Here is a 26,617-nt window from a genome sequence, read left to right as displayed (position 1 = left end):
TGTATAAGAAATCAATTGTTTAAGGCTTAATTACTTAAAAACTCCCACCTTGTAATATTTTTTCGTTTATACTCCAACCTAGGAAAAAATTCATTTGTATTCTTTTTTTGATTTTTTATTTTCAACTATACCCTAAAGCATTAAATTGAACTTTTTTTATTTAGAACAAAATTTAAAATGTCCTTCATTTTTTAACTTATATTCTAATTAGACTTTAATATTATTAATGGTACAAAAATACCTCCTTCTTCATATATTAAACTTTTAATTACTATTTAATTTATATTGATTATCAATAATTTATTAAATATAAAACCGTAAAAATAAATAATTTTAAATAAAAAAATTCCGACTCTCCGAAAGAGGAGCCCGCTGCTCCTTCTCCGGACGGAGTGACCTGCTCCTCCTTCATGGAGGAGGAGCCCGTTGCTCTGGAGGAGGAGCAGATCTGCTCCTCCTGCTCCTCCTCCACGTGGAGGAGGAGCAGATCTGTTCTTCCTCCTTCATGGAGGAGAAGCCTGCTGCTCCTCCTCCACGTGGATGAGGGGCTCTTCCGAAAAAAAATTAAAAAATTAAAAAAATTATTTAATTTTCGTAAAAAATGTTTATCGGGTTTTGGTAGCGGATTCGTAATTCGAAGGAGTGCAATGGCGGGTCGGAAGTTTTTTAAATAAAAAATTTTAAAACGATTCATTTTTAGGATTAATTTGAATAGTTTTAAAGTTTAAGGATTTATTTGTATTTTTACCAAAAGAAAAAAGTATAATATAACCCTTCTATTTAATTGGTTTTAATATTCGCATCTTTTAATTAATTAAATTGTCAAAAAATTAAATTTTGGGGTACAGTTGAAAACAAAAAATCAAAAAAAGGGTACAAATGATTTTTTTCTAGATCGGGATATAAAAAAAATGTTACAAGTACAAGGTGAAGTTTTTTTAAGTAATTAGGCCATTGGATTAAACACATAATAATCTTGTAGAAGTAGACGATTGCATGTACCACATTTTTTGGATGATATTAGTGTGCGTATTGAACTAAACTTCTTCATATTCTTGGATTAAATTACCACAAAATGTGCTTATTATACCGGGGGTGAAACTGTAAATTCGAGAAGGAAATTGTAATTATAAAAACAAGAGTGATTCGTGTAACATAGAAAGGTAGGTTGTTAATGTTAATGATAGTGATGAGTTTGGTAAATTTGTTGTGAGAAACCCCAGTACGAGGTAATGCACAAAGGGTCAGATTTTGAAGTGAGATTATACCTGGATGACCGGTCCTTTTTCTGAAATTAATTCCTTCCAAAATGCTACCTTGAAGGGCTCTCACGGGTAACAATTTATTTATGATTCTTTGGTTTTTCTTAAATCTCTTATCATAAATGTGCTTGGATATGACTTATGAGACCTAGATTTTTTTTTATAAAATTAGTATATAGTAGAGATTGTTCCAATTCATTGAAGGTGCAAATCTAAACAGGACGAGGATTCCGATGACTGCTCCTGTTGTGACTATCATATTCCCACAGGACGGTCTCTTTAATGGTTGGGGTTACTATGTTTCACTCTATTTGCCAGAGAAATTCTGAGCCCATCCGCCCATCCCCCTCCCCGAATTGAACCTGAAACCTTATATGCGGGGCAGTCTTTGCCTTGCTGTGAGGACATTCTCAGGATTTGCTAAGGATGATAACATTTTTGAAGAAGCTGATAAGCTTTCCGTCAGCTTGAGCAGGTCGTCGTGGGGCAACATAAGTGCTTCAATAGGTAGATGGGGCTACGCCATTGCTCAGTATGATCCTCCGTTCCGCTCTATTGGACGTGTACATGAAGTTTGGGCTGATATTGATGCGTTTCCTGAGGATGGTTGTAAAAATAGCATATAGCAACTTCCTGAAGTATAGTTGAATCACCAGTTTGACAGTTTAGTAGTTTGATACTTTGATTGCTGTAGTATTTGTTTTGATATGATAAACAAAATTTGGTTTTCGGTTTGGTTCAGTTTGGGATACGAAACCGAGTAATTCAGTTGGTTTGTCGTTTCTCTCTTTCGTTGTATGCAAATTCTATGTATTCAGTTGAATCTGAACTAAACGGATTCTTTTAAATCAAAACGAATCGATTTTATAAGAACTTTTAATTATTTCAAATCGATTTGAACTGGTCGGAATCGGTTGATTTCTCATTTCAGTTTGATTTAAACCAAAATTGAATTGAAATTTGTTTACCATCATACAAAATGAAAATTTATTCTAATTTCAAATCGAATCAGACCTAAATTGTTGGTTCAGTAATTGATTTTGGTACGGTTTTGCACATCCTAGTTGGGCAACTGTTGTAATAATCTCTTTGCACAAGGATAGTGTGGCATAATTTGGCTTAGGGTGGGTTAAACCGAGCTATATTGACACTACCATGTTATGGAAAATCAAAAGCTTGAAAGTTAATGGGTTGAATTGAAAGATTCACAAACTTGAAGGTCTTGTTTGTTTGGTTGAGTAGCACTCAATCCTCCTTTTTTTTTTCTTAAGAAAAAACTGAATCATTTATCCTCAATGTTAATTTGTATTTTACTCAATTTACCCCTCAATTGACATTGCAACATTGATTTGTTTTCTGGTAAAACTTCCACAACATTGCACTGCATGTTTATCTCCTGGAAAATATCATTGAAATTTAAATTTGTAAATTCAATTTTCATAGTGTAACTGGAATCTCAAAACGGTAGTACTTTAAAAATGAAAATCAGTTGTTACCATCTTTCTGAAATTTACCTATTTTTGCTTTTCCGATCTCCGATCACGAAGAAATTTACCTGATTTGGTTTCGACGGTTATTTCTTTTCTGCAAAAAACCGCTATTCTTCATTGATAAACCATTATTCGGGATGTCAACCGGAGACGACAACGTTGGCGACGGAAGTCATGTTGATGGTAACGGTGACGACGACATTCTCGCTTTATCGTCCGTCTCTTTGCTTGAATTTTTTTCCCTCCAATTTCGTTTGTTAACTACAAAATTGCTCACATTGTGTTCTTTTTATTTTATTAAACGAATGTATACTTGAATGGCTCATATAGTAGCCGCTCAATTCATATATGTTTCTTTTTCTGAAGAATAACTTATTATCTACACAAAATGATCATTATTTCCCATCGTTTATATATTGTTATTTTTGATAAAAAGAAAAACTAAAAATCTAAAAAAGTTTAGGTGAGTTTAATTTTCTAGTTAAATTAGTATAAAATATAATTATATTCATAGATTTAATTTATCTAATTTAGTTATTAAAGATAATACCATCTTTTAATTTTTCTTAATTAAAAATAAGATACAGTTTTTTCATAAGTTAGTAAGTAACTAAGTAAATTGCATATCTATTTTCTGCATATTAAGAGCATCTCCAATGCAATGCTAAATTAAAGTGTTAATGTCATAATTTAGTCTTAAATCTTAAAATGCAATTCCGATGCAGTGATATAATTTGTGTTAAAATTAACATATACTCGTGTGCTAAATCTAACACTGGCCATAACATATGCTAAACTATAACATCAAATAGTAAGAGCATCCGCAATATAGTGCTACTTTTTATGCTAAATTTAGCATAAAAAAATGACAAAATGCTAAATTTAGCATAATTTTTTAATTTTAACTCCAATTAAAAAATTTAAAATAAATGCTATAATTGCTTAATATGGTAATTATTTATTATTATTTTTATTATATTATAAAAATTTAATCATATGCTTTATAATTCTTTACAATATACTACGACCACATACAGAAGTGATGCTCTTCGGCTTGGCAATATGGAACAAATAATAATTATTTTTTATTTGATATAATAATGAATTATTTTAAATAAAATTATTATGTGAATCAATAAATTAAAAATAAAATATTTTAATATGTTGGCATGAGGTCTATAATTAAAAAATTTAATCAATCGATATCGTAAAAATAAAAAAGAGAGCATAAAATTTAAAATTAAAAAAAACAACGCAAAGAAAATAATAATAGAATCATACTTAAAAATGAATTTTGATTGGTTGTTCAACTTTAGCATATGCTATAATGAGTCTAAATTTAATATGCAATATAGCATATGCTAAATTTAGCATGTAGTATAGCATTGCAATGAAGTTGAATTTTATATCTCAATGTTAAATTATAGCATTGCATTATGGATGCTCTAATACTTATTAATTATAATTTTACCATGGTTTTTTGATATTTATTATTTTAATATTTTTTTTATTTAGCTTTATTCTGAATTTTGTGCTTTTTTATAATTTTACAATTTCGATGGCTTGATTTTTTTAATGGTAGAACATATACTAATATAATTTAAATTATACATAATTTATTTTTATAAAGTTTTCGATTCTCTTAATTTTTTTAAAGCTCAATTTTATATATAAACAATATTGCATTAATTTTCATTTGAAATATATGATTAAAAATTTATCAAATAAAAATAGTTAATAAAATTAAGGAATAATTATCATAAATAATTTTTTATATTAAAAAATAATAAAATATTAAATATAGCATTTTATTATATTTTTATGCTAGATTTAATATAAAAATAGCATTTGATCGGAAATGCTCTAACTTTTTGTGTAATTATTTCCCACTAATGCACAAAATGTCTCTATTTATACTGACAATTAAGTTGTTATTATACTAAGGCGAGACTGTGAAATCGAGAAGGAAATTTTAATTATAAAAAGGCTTAATTTCTTAAAAAACCCTCACCTTGCATTTTTTTTCGTTTATACCCTGACCTTGTAAAAACACCATTTGTACCCAATTTTGAGTTTTTATGTTTCATCTCTACCCAAAAGCATTAAATTGTACTCTTTTCATTTGAAAAAAAGTTTAAAACAATCCTTCATTTTTAACTTATATACGAATTAGATATTAATGTTATTAATAGTACAAAAATACCATCTTTTTCAAAAAATTAAAAATAATAATAATTTTTTTTAGTTTTTTTAAAAAATATTTCGAATTTTTTTTAATTTTTTCAACTTTTTTAAAAATATTTCCGACAAAAAAAATTAAAAATAATAATAATTTTTTTTTCAGTTTTTTTTAAAAATATTTCGAATTTTTTTTAATTTTTTCAACTTTTTTAAAAATATTTCCGACAAAAAAAATTAAAAATAATAATAATTTTTTTTAATTTTTTATTATTTATCAAATTAAAAAAATTAATTAATTATTTGGATGTATTTGATTATTTTTTAAGTTTAAGGATTTATTTGTATATTTTAAAATAGAAAAAAGTATGTTTTAACCTCTTTTCCAAATGAAAAAAGTACAATTTAATGCTTTTGGGTAGAGATGAAACATAAAAACCCAAAATTGGGTACAAACGGTGTTTTTACAAGGTCAGGGTATAAACGAAGAAAAAGTGCAAGGTGGGGGTTTTTTAAGGAATTAAGCCTTATAAAAACAAAAGATTGATTCTTGCAAGAGAAGGACGCAGAGGAATTAAAAATGGAGAAAGGTAGGTTGTTGATTACTGTGATGAGTTTGCTAAATTTGCTGCTGCAAATCAAAGCGATTGAGAAACCCCAGTACGAGGTAATACACAAAGAATCGGATTTTGAAGTGAGATTATACCATGAATCCACATGGATGACTGGCCCTGTTTCTGAAATTTCATTTGAAAAAGCTACCTTGGACGGCTTTCACAGGTAAGACAATTAATTTAGTAAACTTATTTGCGATCCTTGTCGATATGAGCTCGCTAATGTTTTTGATTATGGGTTTTCTTAGAGTCTTTTATCATGAATGATGATGAGTTATTTATTATTTGTGCTTGGGATTATGAGGTTCCTAAATGATTTTTGAGCAAATGACTCTGAAGCCTCCATATATATGTCATAATTCACAGTGATGTTGGTCTATCTTGTTTCCGTCAACAATTTAGTCATTCCGTCTTTTTGTAGTAGTGGGTAAATTAGTTTTCAAACATCATTGACACAAATAAAAGTGAGGACCATATCATTTTTCTTTAATTTTTTTGTTTTTTAATTTAATTTTTTTGACTTGATTGACTAACATCAAATGGACATAATGGCTAAATTGTTGATGAAATAAAATAAAAGAATGTATCTTTTGATTTTCAAACAGACGAAAGTGTGAATTTTAATGCTTTTGAATGTTTAATAGAAATTTTGCACTTTGGCATTGTAGTGGTTCATGATAATCCTGCTTAATTAGTAATTACTATCATATATATCCATACTTTCTCATGTAAATGTTCTTGTCTGTTCTGTGTCTAATAAGGTCTTAATTTTGTTTCTATCCAAGACTTAAACGAGTCTGTTTGGTTCAAATGAATTTCACAATTTTTATGGAATTCAATTGAATTTCTACAAGATATGTTTTTGGTTCAAATGAATTTTCATAATTTAAATTTATATTTATACTCGAAATGCAATATTCAATTTATTTCACTTAATTGAATATTATTTCATATTTAAAATTCGGAAAATCAAATATAAAAATTCATTTTTCAAATGATTTTCATGTAGAATTCATTTAGAAATGAAATGAATTGAAGTGAATTCTATACTAGAATTGATCCAAACAGGCTCTTAAGCTTATTGAATTTGGTTAGTGACCAGTCTGTGCTGTCTTTGTCATTAGGGTGTGCATTCATTTGGAATTCAACCGAAATTGTGATTTTTCTCTAAACCAACTCGATGTAACCAAACTAAACCAAAAAATTGATTCAGTTAATTTTCGGTTCAGTTTGTACTGAAACATTTTAACTTAACAGAATAATACTTTTTTTTTTATAATGTCTGACCAAACAAAACCAAATTTGTCGGTTCAATTCTGTTTTTGCACATCCATCTGTTGATCAGACTAGATATATTGTTGTCTTTTACATCCATCTAAGTAGAGAAGTAGAACTTGCTTAGGTTTTTCTTACAAAAAAATGATTCAAGCAAAAACTATATACTATTTTCCGGAAATTTCTACTTCTGTAGCTGCAATAGCATGTTGATTAATGCTTATGTCAATAGAGGGATTTACAATCTCAGTAGGTTCAATTTCCTTTTATTCACAATCCGATTTTTCGTTCAGAAATTCAAGTTTGCTCTTCGTTGTCCTCTCAGATTGTTCCAGTTCATTCAAGGTGCCAATCTAAATTGGACGAGGATTCCAATGACTGCGCCTGTTGTGACTAGCATAGTCCCAGGAGCCGGTCCCTTTAAGTCGTCGTCCTACTATGTTTCATTCTATTTACCGGTGAAATTCCAAGCCGATCCGCCCATCCCTCTCCCCGTATTGCACCTGAAACCTTATACGTGGGGCAGTCATTGTGTTGCTGTGAGGACATTCTCAGGATTTGCAAAGGATGATAACATTATCAAACAAGCTAAAGAGCTTGCGGTCAGCTTGAGCAGGTCTTCGTGGGGAAACACGAGTGCTGCAGAAAGTAAATATGGCTACTCCATTGCTCAGTATGATGCTCCGTTCCGTTTTATTGGGCGCGTCAATGAAGTTTGGGCTGATGTTGGTGCAAATGGTGTAGATGGTTGTGAAAATAGCAAAATAGCAACTTACTGAAGTATAGTTGAATCACCAGTTTCCCAGTTTAGTTCTTTGATTGCTGTAGTGTGTATTTACAGGTCTGGTGAAGGTAAATTTGCAGTTAATAAAGTTTCCTGTCTGTATGTATATATATGGCCATGTATGTTCAGTATAGCTGTTTGCAAAAATCAAACTAAGCTTCCTCTTTCAGTTCACCACATCAAATTTAACATTATTTGATGGGGTGAATTGAAAAATTCACAAACTTGAAGGTCTTGTTTGGTTGAGTAGCCCCGAATCGTTTTTTTTCCCCTTACTTGAGAAAAAAATGGAATCATTTCCTCTCATTGTTAAATTGTATTTGACTCAATTCACCCCACAAGACATTGCAACATTCATTTGTTTTCTGGAAAAACTTCAACAACATTGTACTTTATGTTTAATTTCCTGGGAAATGTCAATGGAAATTAAATTTGTAAACTCAATTTTCATAGTGTAACTGAAATTTCATAGTCTAGTACTTCAAAATATAGTTAAAATCTCAAGAACTAAACCTTGACGTTTTAATAATTAATTAATTCTTTATTTATGTTTTGATTAACATTTTGAATAAAAACGCAAGTAAAAAATTCTCTTCTTAAACTAATAAGTTTCATAATAAGCGAATGATTTCTAGTTCAGAAAGGTATGAGGATTCCATTCAAACAAATGTCTCAGGTTCACCTCTAAGAACTCACTGCTAAAAACAGATTTGGTAGCATGAGGAATTGCAATTCAAATAAAAACGAGATTCTGATTCAAAAGAATTTAATCTTTCTTTTATACTATTATTAATTTTATTACTCTTCTATAATTGATATGGCGTATTATCAAGCCATGCAATCATGATAACATTACAGAGGAAGGTTCTTATCATAATGTTTTTGCTTCCCACTTCGGACAATAAGCATAAATAGTTACATATGATTTTCACTACAATAATAATAATAATAATAATAATAATAATAATAACAAAATTATCTAACGTTACAATTTCAATTTAAAAAATTTAGTGTACCGAATCAAAAATAGAATATTAACCCTATTCCACTATCCTTTATTTGGATACCGAACTTATAATTATTCACAAATAATAAACTATAATTATCGTATGGATGATAAATTGTCTAGTTTACTCAAAGTTTTGTTAAATAAATTTTTTTATATTTGAAATTGCATAAAAGAAACAGTTTAAAATATCAAACTAAATTAACATGTATATTATTTAAAATAATAACAAATAAGCAATTGTTATTACAGTTTTATGACAATCATCATGATGATAATGTGTTGCTGATATGACGTCTTATTACCTTCTTCAGTAATACGTATAAATTATATACATTTTTTCAAGCTATCTAAAGATTCACCACAGAAATATTATTTGATGAAAACTAAAACATAATCACCACGTAGATTTTTGTTTTATAAAATCAAAATAGGATATATTTATTAACAAATAAAAGTTAAAGGATGATATAGGAGAGTGAAGTAAGTTAAGGGAGCATCACAAATATTAGTCATAATATGAGGGTGCAAAAAAATATTTAGGGTGCACAAAAAAAACTGGATTCGTCTATCTCCTTCCCTCTTCATTTCTCTCTAATTTGAGAGCGATCTCAGCTCAGTTCATCATTTTTAATCGCTCCGATTACCTCTTCACGGATCTCTTTCTCATGCGATCTTTTTCAATTTTCTTTTCTTTTTTTAATTCTTTTTTGGTATCCAGAAACCATATCTCCCTCTCGCTAGGGTTTCGGAATTACCAAAAAAAGAAAAGAAAATTTGCAGGCAAGTCAAGTCATTATGTTTAATTTAGCTTTATTGTATATTATTGATTTTATTTCTGTTTTGTTGTGTTTTTTTGGCATTTTTGTTATTTGATTAGTTCTAATTGCGGCTGCTGCTGTCTAATTAGTGAGCAAGTTTGATAGGATGTTGAGATGATTAGAAATTAATTACTAAAGAGAATGTAATAACTTCCGAGTTTGATTTGATGAAATGTAATCATAATTGAGCTGCCTTTACCCGTTTTGAGCCTCGTTTGGTCGGGGAAAGGCGAATGCACTGACTAGATTAAGTGCTTGTGAATTGAATTGAGCAGAGAGAGTGTTTGGAAAAGGGTTTTTTAGAAGCCGAGCTTTGGCTGAATTGAGTATTGGTATCAGTGATAAGTGATAACTAAGTGGTTATTTGTTACCTGTTTGGCGACGAGTTTGAACTGCTTTAGATGCTTAGCAAAACCAAACATAAGGTTTTTAGATAAAGCATTATGTAGTCATGGAGTTTTTTGAACTAATATGATATAATTGCATTTTAGAGTTTTAAATTGGGACTTGGGATCTTAGGTGTTTTATTGCTAGTATTTTCCCCAATTCATATAGCAACTGATCGTCGCTGTCAAAATGCTACAAATTCAAGCTATGGATTTTCCTTTGTGATTAAATTAACACCCATCTCGAGGTTCTGTACTTTTATCTTTTTGTTTATCTTGTTCTTTTCCAATGTTATGTCTTTATCTAGTCCTACACTTAATTTATTTTGAATTTTCAAGTCCTTTTTCGGATGTAAAGGAGCGTGCACTATACTCCCTGTGAAACGCCGGTGAGGACGAACTTGAAAAGGGACTAGATAACAAAAAAATTTAAAAGTACAACAAGGATCGGACCATTAAAAATTTGAAAGTACGTGGACCTATTGAATTCAAAAAAATTAACCTCTTAACTCAAATTCACTTAATTATTTTTCCACGTGTTAATGGTAACGTCAACTGAACACACACGTGGTGATTTTGTCCAAAAAATGATCTATTAAATAAAATTTGTGAAGTACAGAGACTTACTGAAAACAAAACTTGGGAGAAGGACCGGATAATCAAAAAGATGAAATTATAATTTACAAGGGCCTCAAGATGAATTTAATTTAGCCATTAAATTAGGTTACCAGACTGGATTTTAGTTTCTCTCTTTAAGTAGAGTATTTTTGGTGAATACATTGATATATGCCTTTTTATACCTGAATTCTTAGGTAGTATGTTTTATTTTTTCCATTAGTTTGTTTGACATTGTATGGACTGGATATGTGCATGCAACACACCAGTAGAGACACTCATCGAGAGTACATGCGAACCAAATAAGCTTTTTGCTATAACTCGTTACTTGTTCTTCAAGATCAATAGGAATTCAGCTTTTTATATTCTATCTCCCTAGCGCTGCAAAATAAGCTAATGCTTTTTGACTATGTTTTCTGTTGTATAATTGGGAATGTGTAAACAGGTCTTTGCTGCCACTTTCAAGTCTCATCTGTGTGATTTTGGTGTTAAATTTTTTCAATTTTAAATGTCCATATCTGCTACTGTTCAATGTTGAAATTTTAGAAGGAAAACTGCTGATCACATGTTACCATCTTACACATGCTTCTTACTGTTTTTTTCCTCATTGATGAATTATTAGTGTTTCCCCATCTTTCCAGGTTCTATCAAATTCTTTTGAATGATGACATCAAGTATGTTAACTGGAGACAAAAGGTATGGAGTTTTTGTGTGTTAAATTTTGTTGTCCTTGTGTACTATCTTCAGTTGTAAAATGTGCATTGCAAAGTGAACCTGAAGCATTTCCAGTTGCATGTAATGTATGTATGTGTATCTGTGTCTGTAATAAGAGGTGGGGACATGGGTTGTGTTGGAGGGTGGTAGTTTAGAGTTGGTCGTCTCTTTTTTATTTTTCTACTTTATGAAGATTGCAAATTTATTCACTTCACTATTTTAATCTATTTAATGTTTTGGGAGACCTGGGAAAGTTCAAAGTTGGTGGCTGACATCTTGGGCCTTTGTTAATTATGAATATATAACTACTGTGAAATGTTTTTATATTTAAATCTAAGGAAGATTAAAAAAATGAGATCTCAGTGTAATTAATGTATAGAGGTTTTGGTATCTAATACTATTTTAATTGCAGATGGGCTCCTGCAAGAAGAGGTGGTATGACAGTGTTGGGGAAAGTTGCTGTTCCAAAACCTATAAACTTACCCAGTCAAAGGTATTTTCATTATCTGGGTTTGTTTATTTGTTGATCCACCGCATGCTGTCCTAATGCTTTCTTGCTGTTGTGTCAAGGTTAGAAAATCACGGTCTGGACCCAAAGGTTGAAATTGTTCCCAAGTGAGTGGCTTATTTACTAGTCAAGGTTTTTCTAATGTCACTTTTTTTTTACACAGAACTGTTCTATTATCACTAATTTCATTATCAGTAAAATGCCTTTCATGGTGTTTAATTAGCGATTTATTCTGTACGTGCTTTGTGCACAACAGGGGTACTCACAGTTGGGTCCGTAGATCGTCTGCTTCCTCACCAAATGCATGGGGTTCTCCTATTACTGAAGGGGGCAATGGTTTGCCAAGCCATCTTAGTGGCCTCCCTTCATCTGGTAGAACTGGCACTCGACCGACGACCGGTGGTAGTGATAGAGGCCATGACCCTATTTCTAATGCTTGGGGTTTGAATTCTAGACTGTCATCATCTTCCGGAGCATTGTCATCAAATCAGACCTCGCAAACAGCATCCCGTCCGTGGAGTGCAGAAACTAGACGTGGAAGCTCACATTTATCCCGCTTTTCTGAATCTCTGTCTGATACCTCAGGGGCATGGGGAAGGTCCGGAACAACCGAAAAGATGGTAAGCTACTTCACGGTTTTGATCTAGTTTTGAAATGAAGTTTTTCTTAATATTTGTAATCGAGGGTTTGCTAGCTGACTGGTGATTGGCAGAGCCTGTGGTATAATGACATAAGTTTTCTATGTGGAAGGGATTTGTTGTAAAGTAGTAGCTCGTGAAAAAAGAAGAAGCCAATTTAGTTAAATGCCTGGAGGTGCTAGATGCTGATTATTAAAATCGTTTATTATGGCATCATAAGCACACATTTTCCGATTTTTATCTCTGCAAAGAGTAGATGCATTACTTGTCAAGTGCATCACAATATCCAACTATTTGCTTCTTTTTCCTCATGTTTTTTACCTTTCAAACCCTTTTTTTTGAATTGCATTAATGTTTTCAAACTGATAGATGTTTCTTTTACAATCACAAAAATCTAAATGGTATTTGCCAACTCGTCTTTTTAGACTGTTTATATAGTTCTCCTACACCACACTCATTATGAGCTGGTCTTTTTAGACTGTTTATATAGTTCTTACTGGTTGTTTTGGGAATGTCCTGTTTCTTTTTGTACTGCCGCTTTTATCTTGGCCTTTTATTACATGCAGGGAATGTCTTCCTCTAAGAATGACGGGTTTTCTCTGACTTCTGGAGATTTTCCATTATTTGGTTCTGAAAAAGGCAATTCTGGAAAGAACGTAGACTCTCAAGGTATTGTGCCGAACTTCCTTAAAACAGCTTTGATGTTGAGCATTTTTCATCTCCTTGTTTTCTGGGAGATTATTGGGAAGCACTTTGAAATAGCTATTACTCTGTACTTGTCACATCATCTTCAGAACTTACCATATTACTCTTACCTCAATATGGCATAGCTCAGCCAGTTTGATTTATGCATGTATATTTTTTTATTGATTGGAATGATACCATCATTACAAAAGCAAGGGTTGTTCTCTAGAAGTTATAGATTTTTTTTCTCGGGTGTTAAGTTACGTTTATTTTATAGTTGTTTGCCATTGGAAGCTTTTATTAGTTTCTGATAGCAATCTTTATGTCAACAATGCTTATTTGATGGAGGTCCATTCATAATGAGAGTCATTTATGTCGGTTCTATTAGTTGTTAGTGCTAAAAGCCTGAATCTGTTAAGAATACCCAATTATAACATGCTTCTCATGCCTCTCTTTTTCTCCAATATGTTTAAAACTTATTGCATATTATGAATCATCTGGTCGTCCAGGTTCATCTGCTGGAGTGGCTTCAGGAAGAGGAGGGAACAGGGATTCTGAAGGTTTGTGTGCACTTTATTTTGTATTTATGATGATGGATGCTAGTTTATGTGATGACTGTGCATCCATGATGCAAAGTTGTGACTGGATTAGTAATATTGTTTTTTGGTAATTAAGGTGATGTTTCCATAAATGTGAATGCAAAGATTGGAGCTGCAGGCTCCTGGAGAAAAGAGAATTCTTTGTATGGAGACAATGGTGCCAGATCCAATGTGGAGAAGTGGCATGCTGATCCTAATATTCCCCCTAAGCATCATGATTGTTTGCATGGTCCGCTTGTAAATAATCATCCAAGAGGCTTTCGCATGGAACCTAATACGTATTATCGTCCGCAGATCCCCCCTCCTGCTCTTGCCAATCCACAGCCTGTTCCTCCACCTGAGGCTGGTCGTAGAGGCTCCCAAACAAAAAATGGAGATATTGATGCCTATATTCGTCCAGGAATGCCACTTAGACCTGCATTTAATTCCACAGTTCCTTATGACGGATATTATGGCCCTCTAGGGGGATACTGCAAGTCTAATGAAAGAGATGCTCCATTTAAGGGAATGCCAATGGGACCTACAGCCTATAACAGAGATCCTGGTCCTCATCCTGGTAACTCCCATGGAAGAACCAGTGGATTTGGTCCTAGTGGTAAGCCAGTCACATCAGAACAAATGGAAGCTCAAGACTCTCGCGGACCATACAAAGTTCTTTCGAAACAGCATGATAGTTGGGAGGGAAAAGATGAAGAACTGAATTGGGAAGATTGCATAAAAACTAATGTCCCTAAGAGGGAGAATCAAAGAAATCTATCACGAGAAAATGGATGGAGAGCTGAGAACAAGAAGGATATTGAGATAGATAGAAGAAGAACGGTGGCTGATGAAGGAGCTTCACCTGAGGCTGCAGACAGTAAGGCTGTCCCTATGAAAGTGAAGTCTCCTGAGCCTGTATCAAACGTGAGTGTAGTATATGGTGACAGTTTAGGTAAAAAGTTTGAACATGCAGATTCTATTTATATGGAAGTTATGGCAGCTCCTAAAGATTCTAGTCTGATTAAGAAAATAGAAGGCTTTAATGCTAAAGCTCATGATTCAGATGGCCGTCAATATCCTGGATGTGTTTCCAGCACAGAGGAGCCTGAGAATAAAATTCAAGTTGGTTATGCAATGGGCAGTCGTTCAACAAATGAAGCCGGTATTGACTCTATATCTGCTCGGGATAGCAGAGTTATCAACACTGTACCCCATGAAGGCCGCTTCTCTGTTGGGGATAAGAGTCTCGATTCTACAGCAGTAGTCAGTGGAACAGCTATTTCCAGGTGGGTTTGTATTTTGGATGCTTCATTGTACTCGTAATTGTTACTCTACTATGGAGTAAAAACTAATGTGCATAATCACAGGCGACCCACGCATGGTAGAGCTGATCTTCGTAGTGAAGCAAGATTTAATACACTAGAGGGTCATGGCTGGAGGAACAAGCCTCAAGTTGTAGACCCCAAAAATGTAGCAGCAACTGGACATGGTGAAACATCTATTTCTATTTCTCATGGGCAACGCCATATATCTGGGGAGATCATCCAGAATTCCATGTCACGGCCTTCAGGAAAGGATGATTATTGCAAAGGGTGGTAGTTTAGAGTTGGTTGTCTCTTTTTTATTTTTCTACTTTATGATGATTGCAAATTTATTCAATTCACTATTAAAATCTATTTAAAGATTTAGGAGACCTGGATTAGTTGTTGCTGAGATCCTGGGCTTTTTAAATTATGACTAAATAACTACTTTGAAATTATTTTATATTTAAATCTAAGGAAGATTAAAAAATGAGATCTCAGCGTAATTTATGGATAAAGGTTTTGGTATCTAATACTATTTCTATTGCAGATGGGCTCCTGCAAGAAGAGGTGGTATGACAGTATTGGGGAAAGTTGCTGTTCCAAAACCTATAAACTTACCCAGTCAAAGGTATTTTCATTTTCTGAGTTTGTTCCATTTTGTTGATCCACCGCATGCTGTCCTAATGCTTTCTTGCTGTTGTGTCAAGGTTAGAAAATCTCTGTCTGGACCCAAAAGTTGAAATTGTTCCCAAGTGAGTGGCTTATTTACTAGTCAAGGTTTTTTTAATGTCACTTTATTCTATGTTTTACAAGAAACTGGTCTATTATGACTATTTTCATTATCAGTAAAATGCCTTTCATGCTGTTAAATTAGCGATTTGTATTGTTCTGTACGTGCTTTGTGCACAACAGGGTTACTCACAGTTGGGGCAGTAGATCGCCTGCTTCCTCACCAAATGCGTGGGGTTCTTCTAATACTGAAGGGGACAATAGTTCGCCAACCCATCTTAGTGGCCGCCCTTCATCTGGTGGAACTGGCAACCGACCGGCAACTGCTGGTAGTGATAGAGTTCATGATCCTATTTCTAATGCTTGGGGTTCGAATTCTAGACCATCATCATCTTCTGGTGCATTGTCATCGAATCAGACCTCAAACACAACATCCCGTCCTCGGAGTGCAGAAACAAGACCTGGATGCTCACAATTATCCTGCTTTGCTGAATCACTATCGGACACCGCTGGGGCATGGGGAGGAAACGAAACAACAGAAAAGATGGTAAGCTACATCATGGTTTTTATTTAGTTTTGAAATGAAGTTTTCCTTAAATATTTGTAATCGAGAGTTTGCTAGCTAACTGGTGATTGGCAGAGCCTGTGGTATAATGACATAAGTTTTTTGTGCGGGAGGGATTTGTAGCCCAGCAGTAGCTTGTCAAAAAATTGAAGAACCCAATTTAGTCAAATGCCTGGAGGTGCTAGATGCTGATTATTAAAATGGTTGATTTGATTGGTCAAGAATACCTGGAAAAGCATTCAAAAAGAATTTAAATTTAATACTGGTATATTGACCAAGAAATTGTTGAATGCAAATATGATGAATGATGTATTTGCATTTTGGTACTCTGTTAAGCATGTAAATTGAATTTATAGCATTCACTCTCCACTGATTTAGAATCCTTGATGGATACATTATGAATGGGAGAAACTGGGAAGGAAAGCAGGAGGTAGTAAAGAATAGGTATTCAATATGATATCACCATAAGCCCACATTTTCAGATTTTTATCTCTGCAAAGCGTAGATGCATTAGTTGTCAACTGCATTAGAATATCAGCTATTTGGTTCTTCTTTTTCCTCATGTTTTTTTTACCTTTTAAGCCCTTTTTTGAATTGCATTGATGTTTTCAAACTGATAGATTTCTCTTTTTCAATCACAAAAACATAAATGGTATTTGCCAGCTCCTTCTGTCAACTCTCATGCACCACAATCTGTATGAGCTGGTCTTTCTAGACTGTTTAAATAGTTCTTACTGGTTGATTTTGGAATTTTCTGTTTCTTTTTTTACTGCCCCTATTAGAGCTTTGCCTTTATTACATGCAGAGAATGTCTTCCTCTAAGAATGACGGGTTTTCTCCGACTTCTGGAGATTTTCCAACATTTGACTCTGAAAAAGATAATTCTGGAAAGAACGTAGACTCTCAAGGTATTGTTCCCAACTTTCCTTAAAATTGCTTTTCTATTAAGCCTTTTCATCTCCTTGTTTTCTGGGAAATTATTGGGAAGTACTTTGAAATAGCCATTAGTCTGTACTTGTCACGTTATCTGCGTAACTTACCATATTACTCTTACCTCAATATTGCATAGTTCACCTAGTTATTTTGATTTATGCATGTATATTTTTTATTGACTGGCATGATACAATCATTACAAAAGTAAGGGTTGTTCTCTGGATGTTGTAGATTTTTTTTCTCTGGTGTTAATTGTTACATTTATTTTATAGTTCGCTATTGGAAGCTTTCATTAGTTTCTGATAACAATATTTATGTCAACAATGCTTATTTGATGGAGGTCATTTATGTTGGTTCTATTAGTGTTTAGTGCTAAAAGCCTGACTCTGTTAAGAATACCCAATTATAACGTGCTACTAATGCCTCTCTTTTTCTCCAATTTATTTACAACTTATTGCAGATTATAGCTGTCCTGGTCGTCCAGGTTCATCTGCTGGATTGGCTTCAGGAAGAGGAGGTAACAGGGATTCTGAAGGTTTGTGTGCACTTGATTATGGTTTTTTGATGACGGATGTTTGTTTCTGCGGTGACTGTTCATCCACGATGCAAAGTTGTGACTAAATTAGTAATATGGTTTTTTGGTTATGAAGGTGATGTTTCTATATACGTGAATGCAAAGATTGGAGCTGCAGGTTCGTGGAGAAAAGAGAATTCTTTGTACGGAGAAGATGGAGCCAGATCCACTGTGGAGAAGTGGCATGGTGATCCCCGTACATACCCTAATCGTAATATTACCCCTCAGCATCATGATGGTTGGCATGGTCCACTTGTAAATAATCATCCAGCTGGCTTTCCTATGGAACCTTTTCCGTATTATCGTCCGCAGATGCCCCCTCCTGCACTTGCCAATCCACAGCCTGTTCCCCCACCTGCGGCTGGTCCTAGAGGCTCCCACCCAAAAAATGGAGATATTGATGCTTATATTCGCCCAGGAATGCCACTTAGACCTGGATTTTATCCCACAGTTCCTTACGATGGATACTATGGCCCTCTCGTGGGATACTGCAATCCTAATGAAAGAGATGCTCCATTTATGGGAATGGCAATGGGCCCTACAGCTTATAACAGATTTCCTGGTCCTGATTCTGGTAACTCCAATGGAAAAACCAGTGGATTTGGTTCTATTGGTGAGCCAATTGCATCAGAACAACTGGAACCTCAAGATTCTCGAGGACCATACAAAGTTCTTCCTAAAGAGTATGATAGTTGGGAGGGAAATGATGAAGAGCTGAACTGGGAAGATTGCATAAAAAGTACTGCTCCTTATCCTCTGAAGGGGGAGCATCCAAGAAATCTATCACGAGAAAATGGATGCAGAGCTGACAACAAGAATGATACTGAGATAGATACAAGAAGAAGGGTGGCTGGTGAAGGAGCTTCACCTGAGGCTGTAGACAATCAAGCTGTCCCTATGGAAGTGAAGCCTCCTGAGCATGTATCAAACGTGAGTGTAGTATATGGTGACAGTTCAGGTAAAAAGTTTGAACATGCAGATTCTATCTCTACTGAAGTTTTGGCAGCTCCAAAAGATTTTAGTCTGATTCAGAAAATAGAAGGCTTTAATGCTAAAGCTCATTCTTCAGATGGCCTTCAATATCCTGGACGTGTTTCCAGCACAGAGGAACCTAAAAATAAAATTCTAGTTGGTAATGCAATGGGCAGTCGTTCCACAATTGAAGCTGGTATAGATTATATATCTTCTCGTGACAACAGAGTTATCAACAATGTACTCCATGAAGGCCACCTCTCTGCTGTGGATAAGAGTCTCGATTCTACAGCAGTAGTCAGTGGAACAGCTATTTCCAGGTGGGTTTGTACTTTGGATACTTCATTGTACTCGTAATTACTACTCTGCTATTGAGTAAAGACTAATGTGAATTATCACAGGCGACCCACGCATAGTAAAGCTGATCTTCGTGGTGAAGCTAGATTTAATACACTAGAGGGTGATGGCTGGAGGAAAAAGCCTCAAGCTGTAGATCCCAAAAATGTAGCATCAACTGTACATAGTGAAACATCTTCTGTTTCTCATGGGCAACGTCATATTTCTCTAGAGATCAGCCAGAATTCCATGTCACGGCCTTCCGGAAAGGATGATTATAGCAAAGGGTTGTAGTTTATTGTTTGTTGTCTCGTTTTTATTTTTCTAATTCATGATGATTGGAAATCTATTCGATTCACTATTAAAATCTATATAAAGTTTTGGGAGACCTGGGGAAGTTGGTTGCTGAGATCCTGGCCTTTATTAATTATGACTATAAAACTACTTTGAAATGTTTTTATATTTAAATCTAAGAAAGATAAAATAATGAGATCTCAGTGTAATTAAAGATAGAGGTTTTGGTATCTAATACTTCTTTGATTGCAGATGGGCTCCTGCGAGAAGAGGTGGCATGACAGTGTTGGGGAAAGTTGCTGTTCCAAAACCTATAAACTTACCCAGTCAAAGGTATATTATTTTTCTGAATTGTCTCATTTTGTTGGTCCACCGCATGTGCTCCTAATGCTTTCTTGTTGTTGTATCAAGGTTAGAGAAGCACGGTTTGGACCCAACTGTTGAAATTGTTCCCAAGTGAGTGGCTTATATACCAGTCAAGGTTTTTCTAATGTCACTTTGGTTTTTATTTTTTACACGAAACTGTTCTATTATAATTAATTTCATTATCGGTAAAATGCCTTTCATGCTGTTAAATTAGCGATTTGTATTGTTTTCTATGTACTTTGTGCACAATAGGGGTACTCACAATTGGGTCCGTAGAACGTCTGCTTCCTCGCCAAATTCATGGGGTTCTCCTAATACTGATGGGGGCAATGGTTCGCCAAGCCATCTTAGTGGCCTCCCTGCATCTGGTGCAACTGGCACTCGACCGACGACTGCTGGTAGTGATAGTGGCCATGACCCAATTTCTAATGCTTGGGGTTCGAATTCTAGACCATCATCATCTTCTGGAGCATTGTCATCAAATCAGACCTCACACACAACATCCCGTCCTCGGAGTGCAGAAACAAGACCTGGAAGCTCACAATTATCCCGCTTTGCTGAATCTCTGTCTGATACCTCGGGGGCATGTGGAGGATCCGGAACAACAGAAAAGATGGTAAGCTACATCACGGTATGATCTAGTTTTGAAGTGAAGTTTTCCTCAATATTTGTAATCGAGGGTTTTCTAGCTGACTGGTGATTGGCAGAGACTGTGTCATAATGACATAAGTTTTTTATGTGGAGAGATTTGTAACCCAGTAGTAGCTTGTCAAAAAATTGAAGAACCCAATTTAGTTAAATGCCTGGAGGTGCTAGATGCTGATTATTAAAATGGTTGATTTGATTGGTCAGGTACCTGGAATAGCATTCAAAAAGAATTTAAATTTAATACTGGTATATTGACCAAGAAATTGTTGAATGCAAATATGACGAATGGTGTATTTGCATTTTTGGTACTCTGTTAAGTGTGTAAATGGAATTGATAGCATTCACTCTACTGATTTAAAATCTAAATGGCATTTGCCAGCTCCTTTTGTCAGTTCTCCCGGACACACTCAGTATGAGCTGGTCTTTTTGGACTGTTTATATTGTTCTTACTGGACGTTTTGGGACTGTTCTGTTTCTTTTTGTACTGCTCCTTTTAGCTTGGCCTTTTATTACATGCAGGGAATGTCTTCCTCGAAGAATGACGGGTTTTCTCTGACTTCTGGAGATTTTCCATTATTTGGTTCTGAAAAAGACAATTCTGGAAAGAACGTAGACTCTCAAGGTAGTGTGCCTAACTTTCCTTAAAACTGCTTTGATATTGAGCTTTTTTATCGCTTTTTTTCTGGTAGATTATTTGAAAGCGCTTTGAAATAGCTATTAGTCTGTACTTGTCATGTCATCTTAATAACTAACCAGTATACTCTTACCTCAATATTGCATAGCTCACCTAGTTATTTTGATATATGCATGTATGTTTTTTATTGATTGGCATAATACCATCATTACAAAAGTATGGGTTCTCTGGATGTTATAATTTTTTTTTTCGGGAATGGTTACATTTATTTTATAGTTTTTCACCATTGGAAGCTTTCATTAGTTTCTGATAGCAATCTTTATGTCAACAATGCTTATTTGATGGAGGGTCCATTCAGAATGAGAGTCATTTATGTTGGTTCTATTAGTTTTTAGTGCTAATAGCCTGATTCTGTTGAGAATACCCAATGATAACATGCTATTCATGCCTCTCTTTTTCTCCAATTTGCTTACAACTTATTGCAGATTATGGGTCTCCTGGTCGTCCAGGTTCATCTGCTGGAGTGGCTTCAAGAAGAGGAGGGAATAGGGTATCTGAAGGTTTGTGTGCACTTTATTTTGGTTTCCTGATGACGGATGCTAGTTTCTATGATGACTGTGCATCCATTTTGTAAAGTGTTGACTAAATAAGTTATATGGTTTTTTGGTTATGAAGGTGATGTTTCCATAAATGTGAATGCAAAGATTGGAGCTGCAGGTTCCTGGAGAAAAGAAAATTCTTTGTACAGAGAAGATGGAGCCAGATCCACTGTGGAGAAGTGGCATGCTGATCCCCTTACATTCCCTAATACTAATATTCCCCATCAGCATCATGATGGTTGGCATGGTCCGCTTGTAAATAATCATCCATTAGGCTTTCCCATGGAACCTTTTACTTATTATCATCCGCAGATGCCCCCTCCTGCTCTTTCCAATCCACAGCCTGTTCCCTCACCTGGGGCTGGTCCTAGAGGCTCCCACCCAAAAAATGGAGATATTGATGCTTATATTCGCCCAGGAATGCCACTTAGACCTGGATTTTATCCCACAGTTCCTTACGACGGATATTTTGGCCCTCTCGTTGGATACTGCAATTCTAATGAAAGAGATGCTCCATTTATGGGAATGGGAATGGGCCATATAGCCTATAACAGATATCCTGGTCCTGATCCTGGTAACTTCCATGGAAGAACCAGTGGATTTGGTCCTATTGGTAAACCAATCGCATCAGAACAAGTGGAAGCTCAAGACTCTCAAGGACTGAACAAAGTACTTCCAAAACTTCATGATAGTTGGGAGGGAAAAGATGAAGAGCTGAACTGGGAAGATTGCATAAAAACTAATGCTCCTTATACTGTGAAGGGTGAGCATCCAAGAAATCTGTCACGAGATAATGGATGGAGAGCTGACAACAAGAATGATATTGAGATAGATACAAAAAGAATGATGGCTGGTGAAGGAGCTTCACCTGAGGATGTAGACAATCAAGCTGTCCCTATGAAAGTGAAGTCTCCTGAGCATGTATCAAACTTGAGTGGAGTATATGTTGACAGTTCAGGTAAAAAGTTTGAACATGCAGATACTATTTCTATGGAAGTTTTGGCAGCTCCAAAAGATTCTAGTCTGATTCAGAAAATTGAGGGCTTAAATGCTCAAGTGCATGCTTTAGATGGCCGTCAATATCCTGAACGTGTTTCCAGTACAGAGGAGCCTAAGAATAAAATTCTAGTTGGTTATGCAATGGGCAATCGTTCCACAAATGAAGCGGGTATCGACTCTATATCTTCTTGTGACAGCAGAGTTATCAACAATGTACCCCATGAAGGCCACTTCTCTGCTGGAGATAAGGGTCTCGATTCCACAGCAGTAGTCAGTGGAACAGCTATTTCCAGGTGGGTTTGTACTTTGGGTGCTTCATTGTACTCGTAATTGTTACTCTACTATTGAATAAAAACTAATCTGAATATCACAGGCGACCCACGCATGGTAGAGCTGATTTTCGTGGTGAAGCAAGATTTAATTCACTAGAGGGTGATGGCTGGAGGAAAAAGCCTCAAGTTGTAGACCCCAAAAATGTAGCATCGACTGTATATAGTGAAACATCTTCTGTTCCTCATGGGCAACGCAATATTTCTGCAGAGATCAGCCAGAATTCCATGTCAGGGAAGGATGATATAGAGTCTGTCCAACCGGTGTCTGACCCAAGCGACAGCCAGGTTAATCTTCGTTGTTTTTCTACGATGTGTTATTGTACGTCTGTATTTTTCTGATGATTCTGCTGCTTTAATCAGCGTGTCAAGCTGAGAGAGCTAGCCAAGCGACTCAAAGAGAGAGAGAAGGAAGAAGAAGAACGGACAAGAGAGCAGAGAGCCAAGGCTCTAGCTAAATTGGAGGAATTGAACAGGCGAACACAAACGGGGGAAGGTACAACTCAGAAGAAGTTGGAAGATGTTTCTACCAGCACTATTCAGAACAGAAAAGACGAACCTCTGAATCTTCTCCAACCAATTCCTGCAAGCAAGTCTGGAACCCCAAGTCCATCTTTAGGTTCCGAGCAAATTAAAACCTCACACGAGGAATCCACAACTGCTGATCCACCAACTGTGGTTGCTGGAAAATCAAGGACACCAACTTCAGCCTTGAAATCCAGCCCAAGGATGGTTGCTCCTAGCACTGAAACAATCGTGGATAAAGTTGAGAAATCTACAAGTACAAGTAGCGACCCGCCTGTGGAGGCACCAAAGACCGCACGAAAAGATTCTGTTGTGGTCCATGAGCAATTGATCTCTTTGCAGCAGGATGGTAATAATTCTGATGCTGGTCCTGGCAGTAGTACTCTGCGGGTCCCTGACAGTAGTGCTTCTATGCAGAAGTCTACAGGCTATAGTCAAAAGCCTGTACGCTTTAGTTTATTATTTGGGTCATTCACTGAAGTAGAGGAGGCATTATTTGCATCTTCTTCTTCAATATTATTAAAAGGGACAACTATTTTAGACGCTCCGGTTGAGCCAAGGTCGTCTGAAACAATTTTGGATCTTAGCTCAGCTCGGTCCCAAGCCGACTCAAAGGATGCAAATCAGTCCTCAGACTCATGCTCATCATTGACAAATGAAGAAACTCTCGTTAGAACAACAAATAGCCAGTGGAAATCTAATCATCCTCGCAGGACAATTAAAAACCCACAAGGTAATAAACCAGCTGAAAAAAATCACGGCGGGGATGCTCTTGTCTGGGCTCCTGTCCGATCACAAAATAAAACTGAGGTTTGCGATGATGCCAATCAGAGTACTGTAGTTGAGGCTGTGGTTATTCCTTCAAAGAGTGATCAGCAGGTGCAGAGTCATCCAAGAAATAAAAGGGCGGAAATGGAGAGGTACTTCCCAAAGCCTGTAGCCAAGGAACTGTCTCAGCTAGCAATTGTTCCGACTACTTCAGATGAGGTTGTTGAAAGGCCGAGTTGTAAAGGTGCCGAGAGCTCCCAAACTTCTGGTACAGTAATAAGGAAGACGGTACCATTTGCAGAATCCAGGACTGGGGATGGCAGGCAGAATAGGCCTGAAAAAGTGCATGGATCATGGCGGCAATGGACTGTGGCCGAGTCAACTGCAAATCATAGGAGTTGTCGAAACGTAGCTGAGAAGTTCGATTTATCTTCCATGACAGTGCAACCAAGTTTTGAATGGGATGCTTCCGATGGCTGGAACATGCCTGAAATTCCTGATACAGCTGTTAATATTGTTCCTTGTTTAAAAGATGAGAGTGCGACTGCCAGGGGAAAGCGGCATCCACATAGAGGTCACAAAACCCCAGTATTTTACAATCCTAATAATCCTGAAGATATGAGGAGTGGTGGGCAGGACAACGAAAAGGTGTATGTTGAATCCACAGCTTCTGAAATTGACCCATTATTAGCTTCAAAAGAAAATCACGCTGCTGGGGAACAATCAACGTCTCATTGGCAGCCTAAATATCAAGCCACTAATCAACGAGGAAGCCGGCCTAGTAACAGTGTGAATGTAGGAGGTGGCTCTGAAGGTGGTAGGACTAATAAAAAGGAGTCTCCCTCTTCTCAGGGTAGGGGGTTGCTTCCTCAACCAGAGAAGGATGTTTTTGGGCCTCACTCACATCGCGAAAAGAACAATTTGGAAGGAGCTCGAGCTGTTGGACATCAAGAGCCTGGGAGAGAGAAAAGAATGGGTGGACCCAGAGGACGTCCCATTGAATATACATCTCATTCTAATGTGGATGTTCAACCTGAGCACTCCATGTCCCCGGGGTTTCCTAAAAGTGGGAATTTGAATAGCCGATTTGGTAGAGAGCATGATGCTCGTGGGGAATGGAGTGGATCTGTAAAAGACACTAAGCAGCAACATACTTTACCAGCAACCAGGGATAGACAAAGGCAGAGAAAAGGGGTTTGGCCGCAAAACAATAGCAAATTGAATAACTTTGAATCTCCAAAAGAGGGTTTTCATAATTCAAGTGGAAGGTATAGAGTAAAGGGCCAGGCAAGGCGAGGTGGGAGCAACTTTTATGGGCGTGGTGTTCAAGTAGATGCTGGTTATGAGTAGGGGATGAAATTTGAAGACATGGATATTCTTTTTGTAGTATTGATTCAGAAAGTAGGCTCATTGATGATGATATCGTGGCTCGATCCCTTACACTACTTTGAGGTATCCTCGTTTCTGTCCGTTATTTTTTCAATTTCAATGGTATATGTGATCACTATCAGCTGATAATATCATGTGAATTGAGCAGGGCTTGAAGCGTATTAGAGATGGTCTAAAGGCCAAGAAGATAGATTGGGAGTTAATTAATTTGTTTCCATACTTGATTTTGGTGTGGTTTCAAGGAAAAATGTACGTGAGGTTTAATTTAGCCACAGTATATTGATTTGCTGTGGAACATTTGATGGTGATATTGTTTTTGGGCACTGCATTCCTTGTCATAGTATGTATTGAACACTAGAGAGAATTAAATAGATTGAGAGGAGCTTATAGGTTCTCCCATCTACCACTCCTGGTTTGGAAGTTATTGAAGAAAATATTTTTAGGAAATTTAGTAATTAATTTATTGAATACATTAAATACAAAGAAGTTGTTGAAATCATTCCCTAATTGAATAAAGTTTACAAATAAAAGGAGCCTAAGATCAAACTATGATGCTCCTTTCACTAAATTTCAAAGAGATTGATGCTGTGGTTAAAACTTTTAGAGTTCAATCTCAAGGCAACAGTAATTATACTATAAAAAGAACTCCTAAGATAATTAGGCAGAGCTTATATAATAAAATATTTCCTCATTTTTCAGTTCACTTCGAAAAGAAAAAACATGAGTTCAAAAATTGTTAATGTGAATTTTTAATTTTATTGTGAAAAATAGTTATAATAATACTTCCTCCATCCCTCTTTTTAAAATAAAATTCACTTCCACTTAAACATTATTTTATTTAATAAATTTCATTTAAATATTCACTCTCTTCTATTATTTCAATGAGTTCAACTAGATTTGTTCATGAATTTGAGTACCCAGTCCATTCTTTAAGCCCGCCCCTCTAAGGCTGAGCTTTGACACTAATTTTATTTATCAAGCCCGGTTTAAATTCGAAAAAAAATCTGCTATTTTATGGCATGTCCGGACTTGCGTAATTTTATATTTCTCATGTAAGCCCGTAAAAATGTGGTTCGACCCGCATAAGAGTCGGGTTTGGA

General features: G+C 35.5%; 3 protein-coding genes across 6 annotated transcripts; all 3 read left to right on the top strand.

Annotated features, from left to right (window-relative positions):
- Positions 1–1,272: 1,272 nt before the first annotated feature.
- On the top strand, positions 1,273–2,135 carry LOC126672905 (uncharacterized). The gene is given in 2 exon segments (XM_050366856.2): positions 1,273–1,334; positions 1,447–2,135. Coding segments are annotated over 2 exon segments (504 nt in total). The 3' UTR covers positions 1,889–2,135.
- A 3,334-nt stretch (positions 2,136–5,469) lies between these two features.
- LOC126671366 (uncharacterized) lies at positions 5,470–7,709 on the top strand. Its single transcript, XM_050365137.2, has 2 exons — positions 5,470–5,710; positions 7,145–7,709. Exons 1-2 carry the CDS (start codon positions 5,511–5,513, stop codon positions 7,596–7,598), a joined length of 654 nt encoding a protein of 217 aa, XP_050221094.1. The 5' UTR covers positions 5,470–5,510; the 3' UTR covers positions 7,599–7,709.
- A 1,451-nt stretch (positions 7,710–9,160) lies between these two features.
- Positions 9,161–25,964, top strand: LOC126671227 (uncharacterized). 4 transcript variants are annotated; one of them, XM_056105299.1, is made up of 26 exons: positions 9,162–9,392; positions 11,073–11,127; positions 11,558–11,638; positions 11,716–11,760; positions 11,910–12,273; positions 12,858–12,960; positions 13,485–13,535; positions 13,651–14,839; positions 14,921–15,145; positions 15,405–15,485; positions 15,565–15,609; positions 15,770–16,133; positions 16,957–17,059; positions 17,545–17,619; positions 17,735–18,616; positions 18,728–18,950; positions 19,032–19,253; positions 19,513–19,593; positions 19,672–19,716; positions 19,879–20,257; positions 20,794–20,896; positions 21,394–21,468; positions 21,584–22,799; positions 22,880–23,123; positions 23,199–25,580; positions 25,666–25,964. In XM_056105299.1, exons 2-25 carry the CDS (start codon positions 11,093–11,095, stop codon positions 25,476–25,478), a joined length of 8,511 nt encoding a protein of 2,836 aa, XP_055961274.1. In that variant the 5' UTR covers positions 9,162–9,392; positions 11,073–11,092; the 3' UTR covers positions 25,479–25,580; positions 25,666–25,964. The 4 variants fall into 4 exon arrangements, with proteins under 4 accessions (XP_055961273.1, XP_055961274.1, XP_050220934.1 ...); XM_056105298.1 differs by having other exon boundaries at positions 9,161–9,392; positions 17,735–18,950; positions 21,418–21,468; XM_050364977.2 differs by having other exon boundaries at positions 17,735–18,950; positions 19,879–20,242.
- Positions 25,965–26,617: the final 653 nt, after the last annotated feature.

The sequence above is a fragment of the Mercurialis annua genome, linkage group LG3, assembly GCF_937616625.2.
Source record: "Mercurialis annua linkage group LG3, ddMerAnnu1.2, whole genome shotgun sequence".
NCBI lineage: Eukaryota > Viridiplantae > Streptophyta > Magnoliopsida > Malpighiales > Euphorbiaceae > Mercurialis > Mercurialis annua.
The sequence above is the reverse complement of the archived record's forward strand: the minus strand, read 5'-3'. Positions and strand labels throughout refer to the sequence as shown.

Excerpts from the sequence above, each read along its gene's own strand:
- LOC126671366 (XM_050365137.2), top strand. The coding sequence starts at position 5,511 with ATGGAGAAAGGTAGGTTGTTGATTACTGTGATGAGTTTGCTAAATTTG. Across the intron at positions 5,711-7,144 it reads ACCTTGGACGGCTTTCACAG|ATTGTTCCAGTTCATTCAAG; the intron begins GTAAGACAATTA and ends TTGTCCTCTCAG.
- LOC126671227 (XM_056105297.1), top strand. The coding sequence starts at position 11,093 with ATGATGACATCAAGTATGTTAACTGGAGACAAAAG. Across the intron at positions 18,951-19,031 it reads AGTGGAACAGCTATTTCCAG|GCGACCCACGCATAGTAAAG; the intron begins GTGGGTTTGTAC and ends GAATTATCACAG. Across the intron at positions 19,254-19,512 it reads AAGGATGATTATAGCAAAGG|ATGGGCTCCTGCGAGAAGAG; the intron begins GTTGTAGTTTAT and ends CTTTGATTGCAG.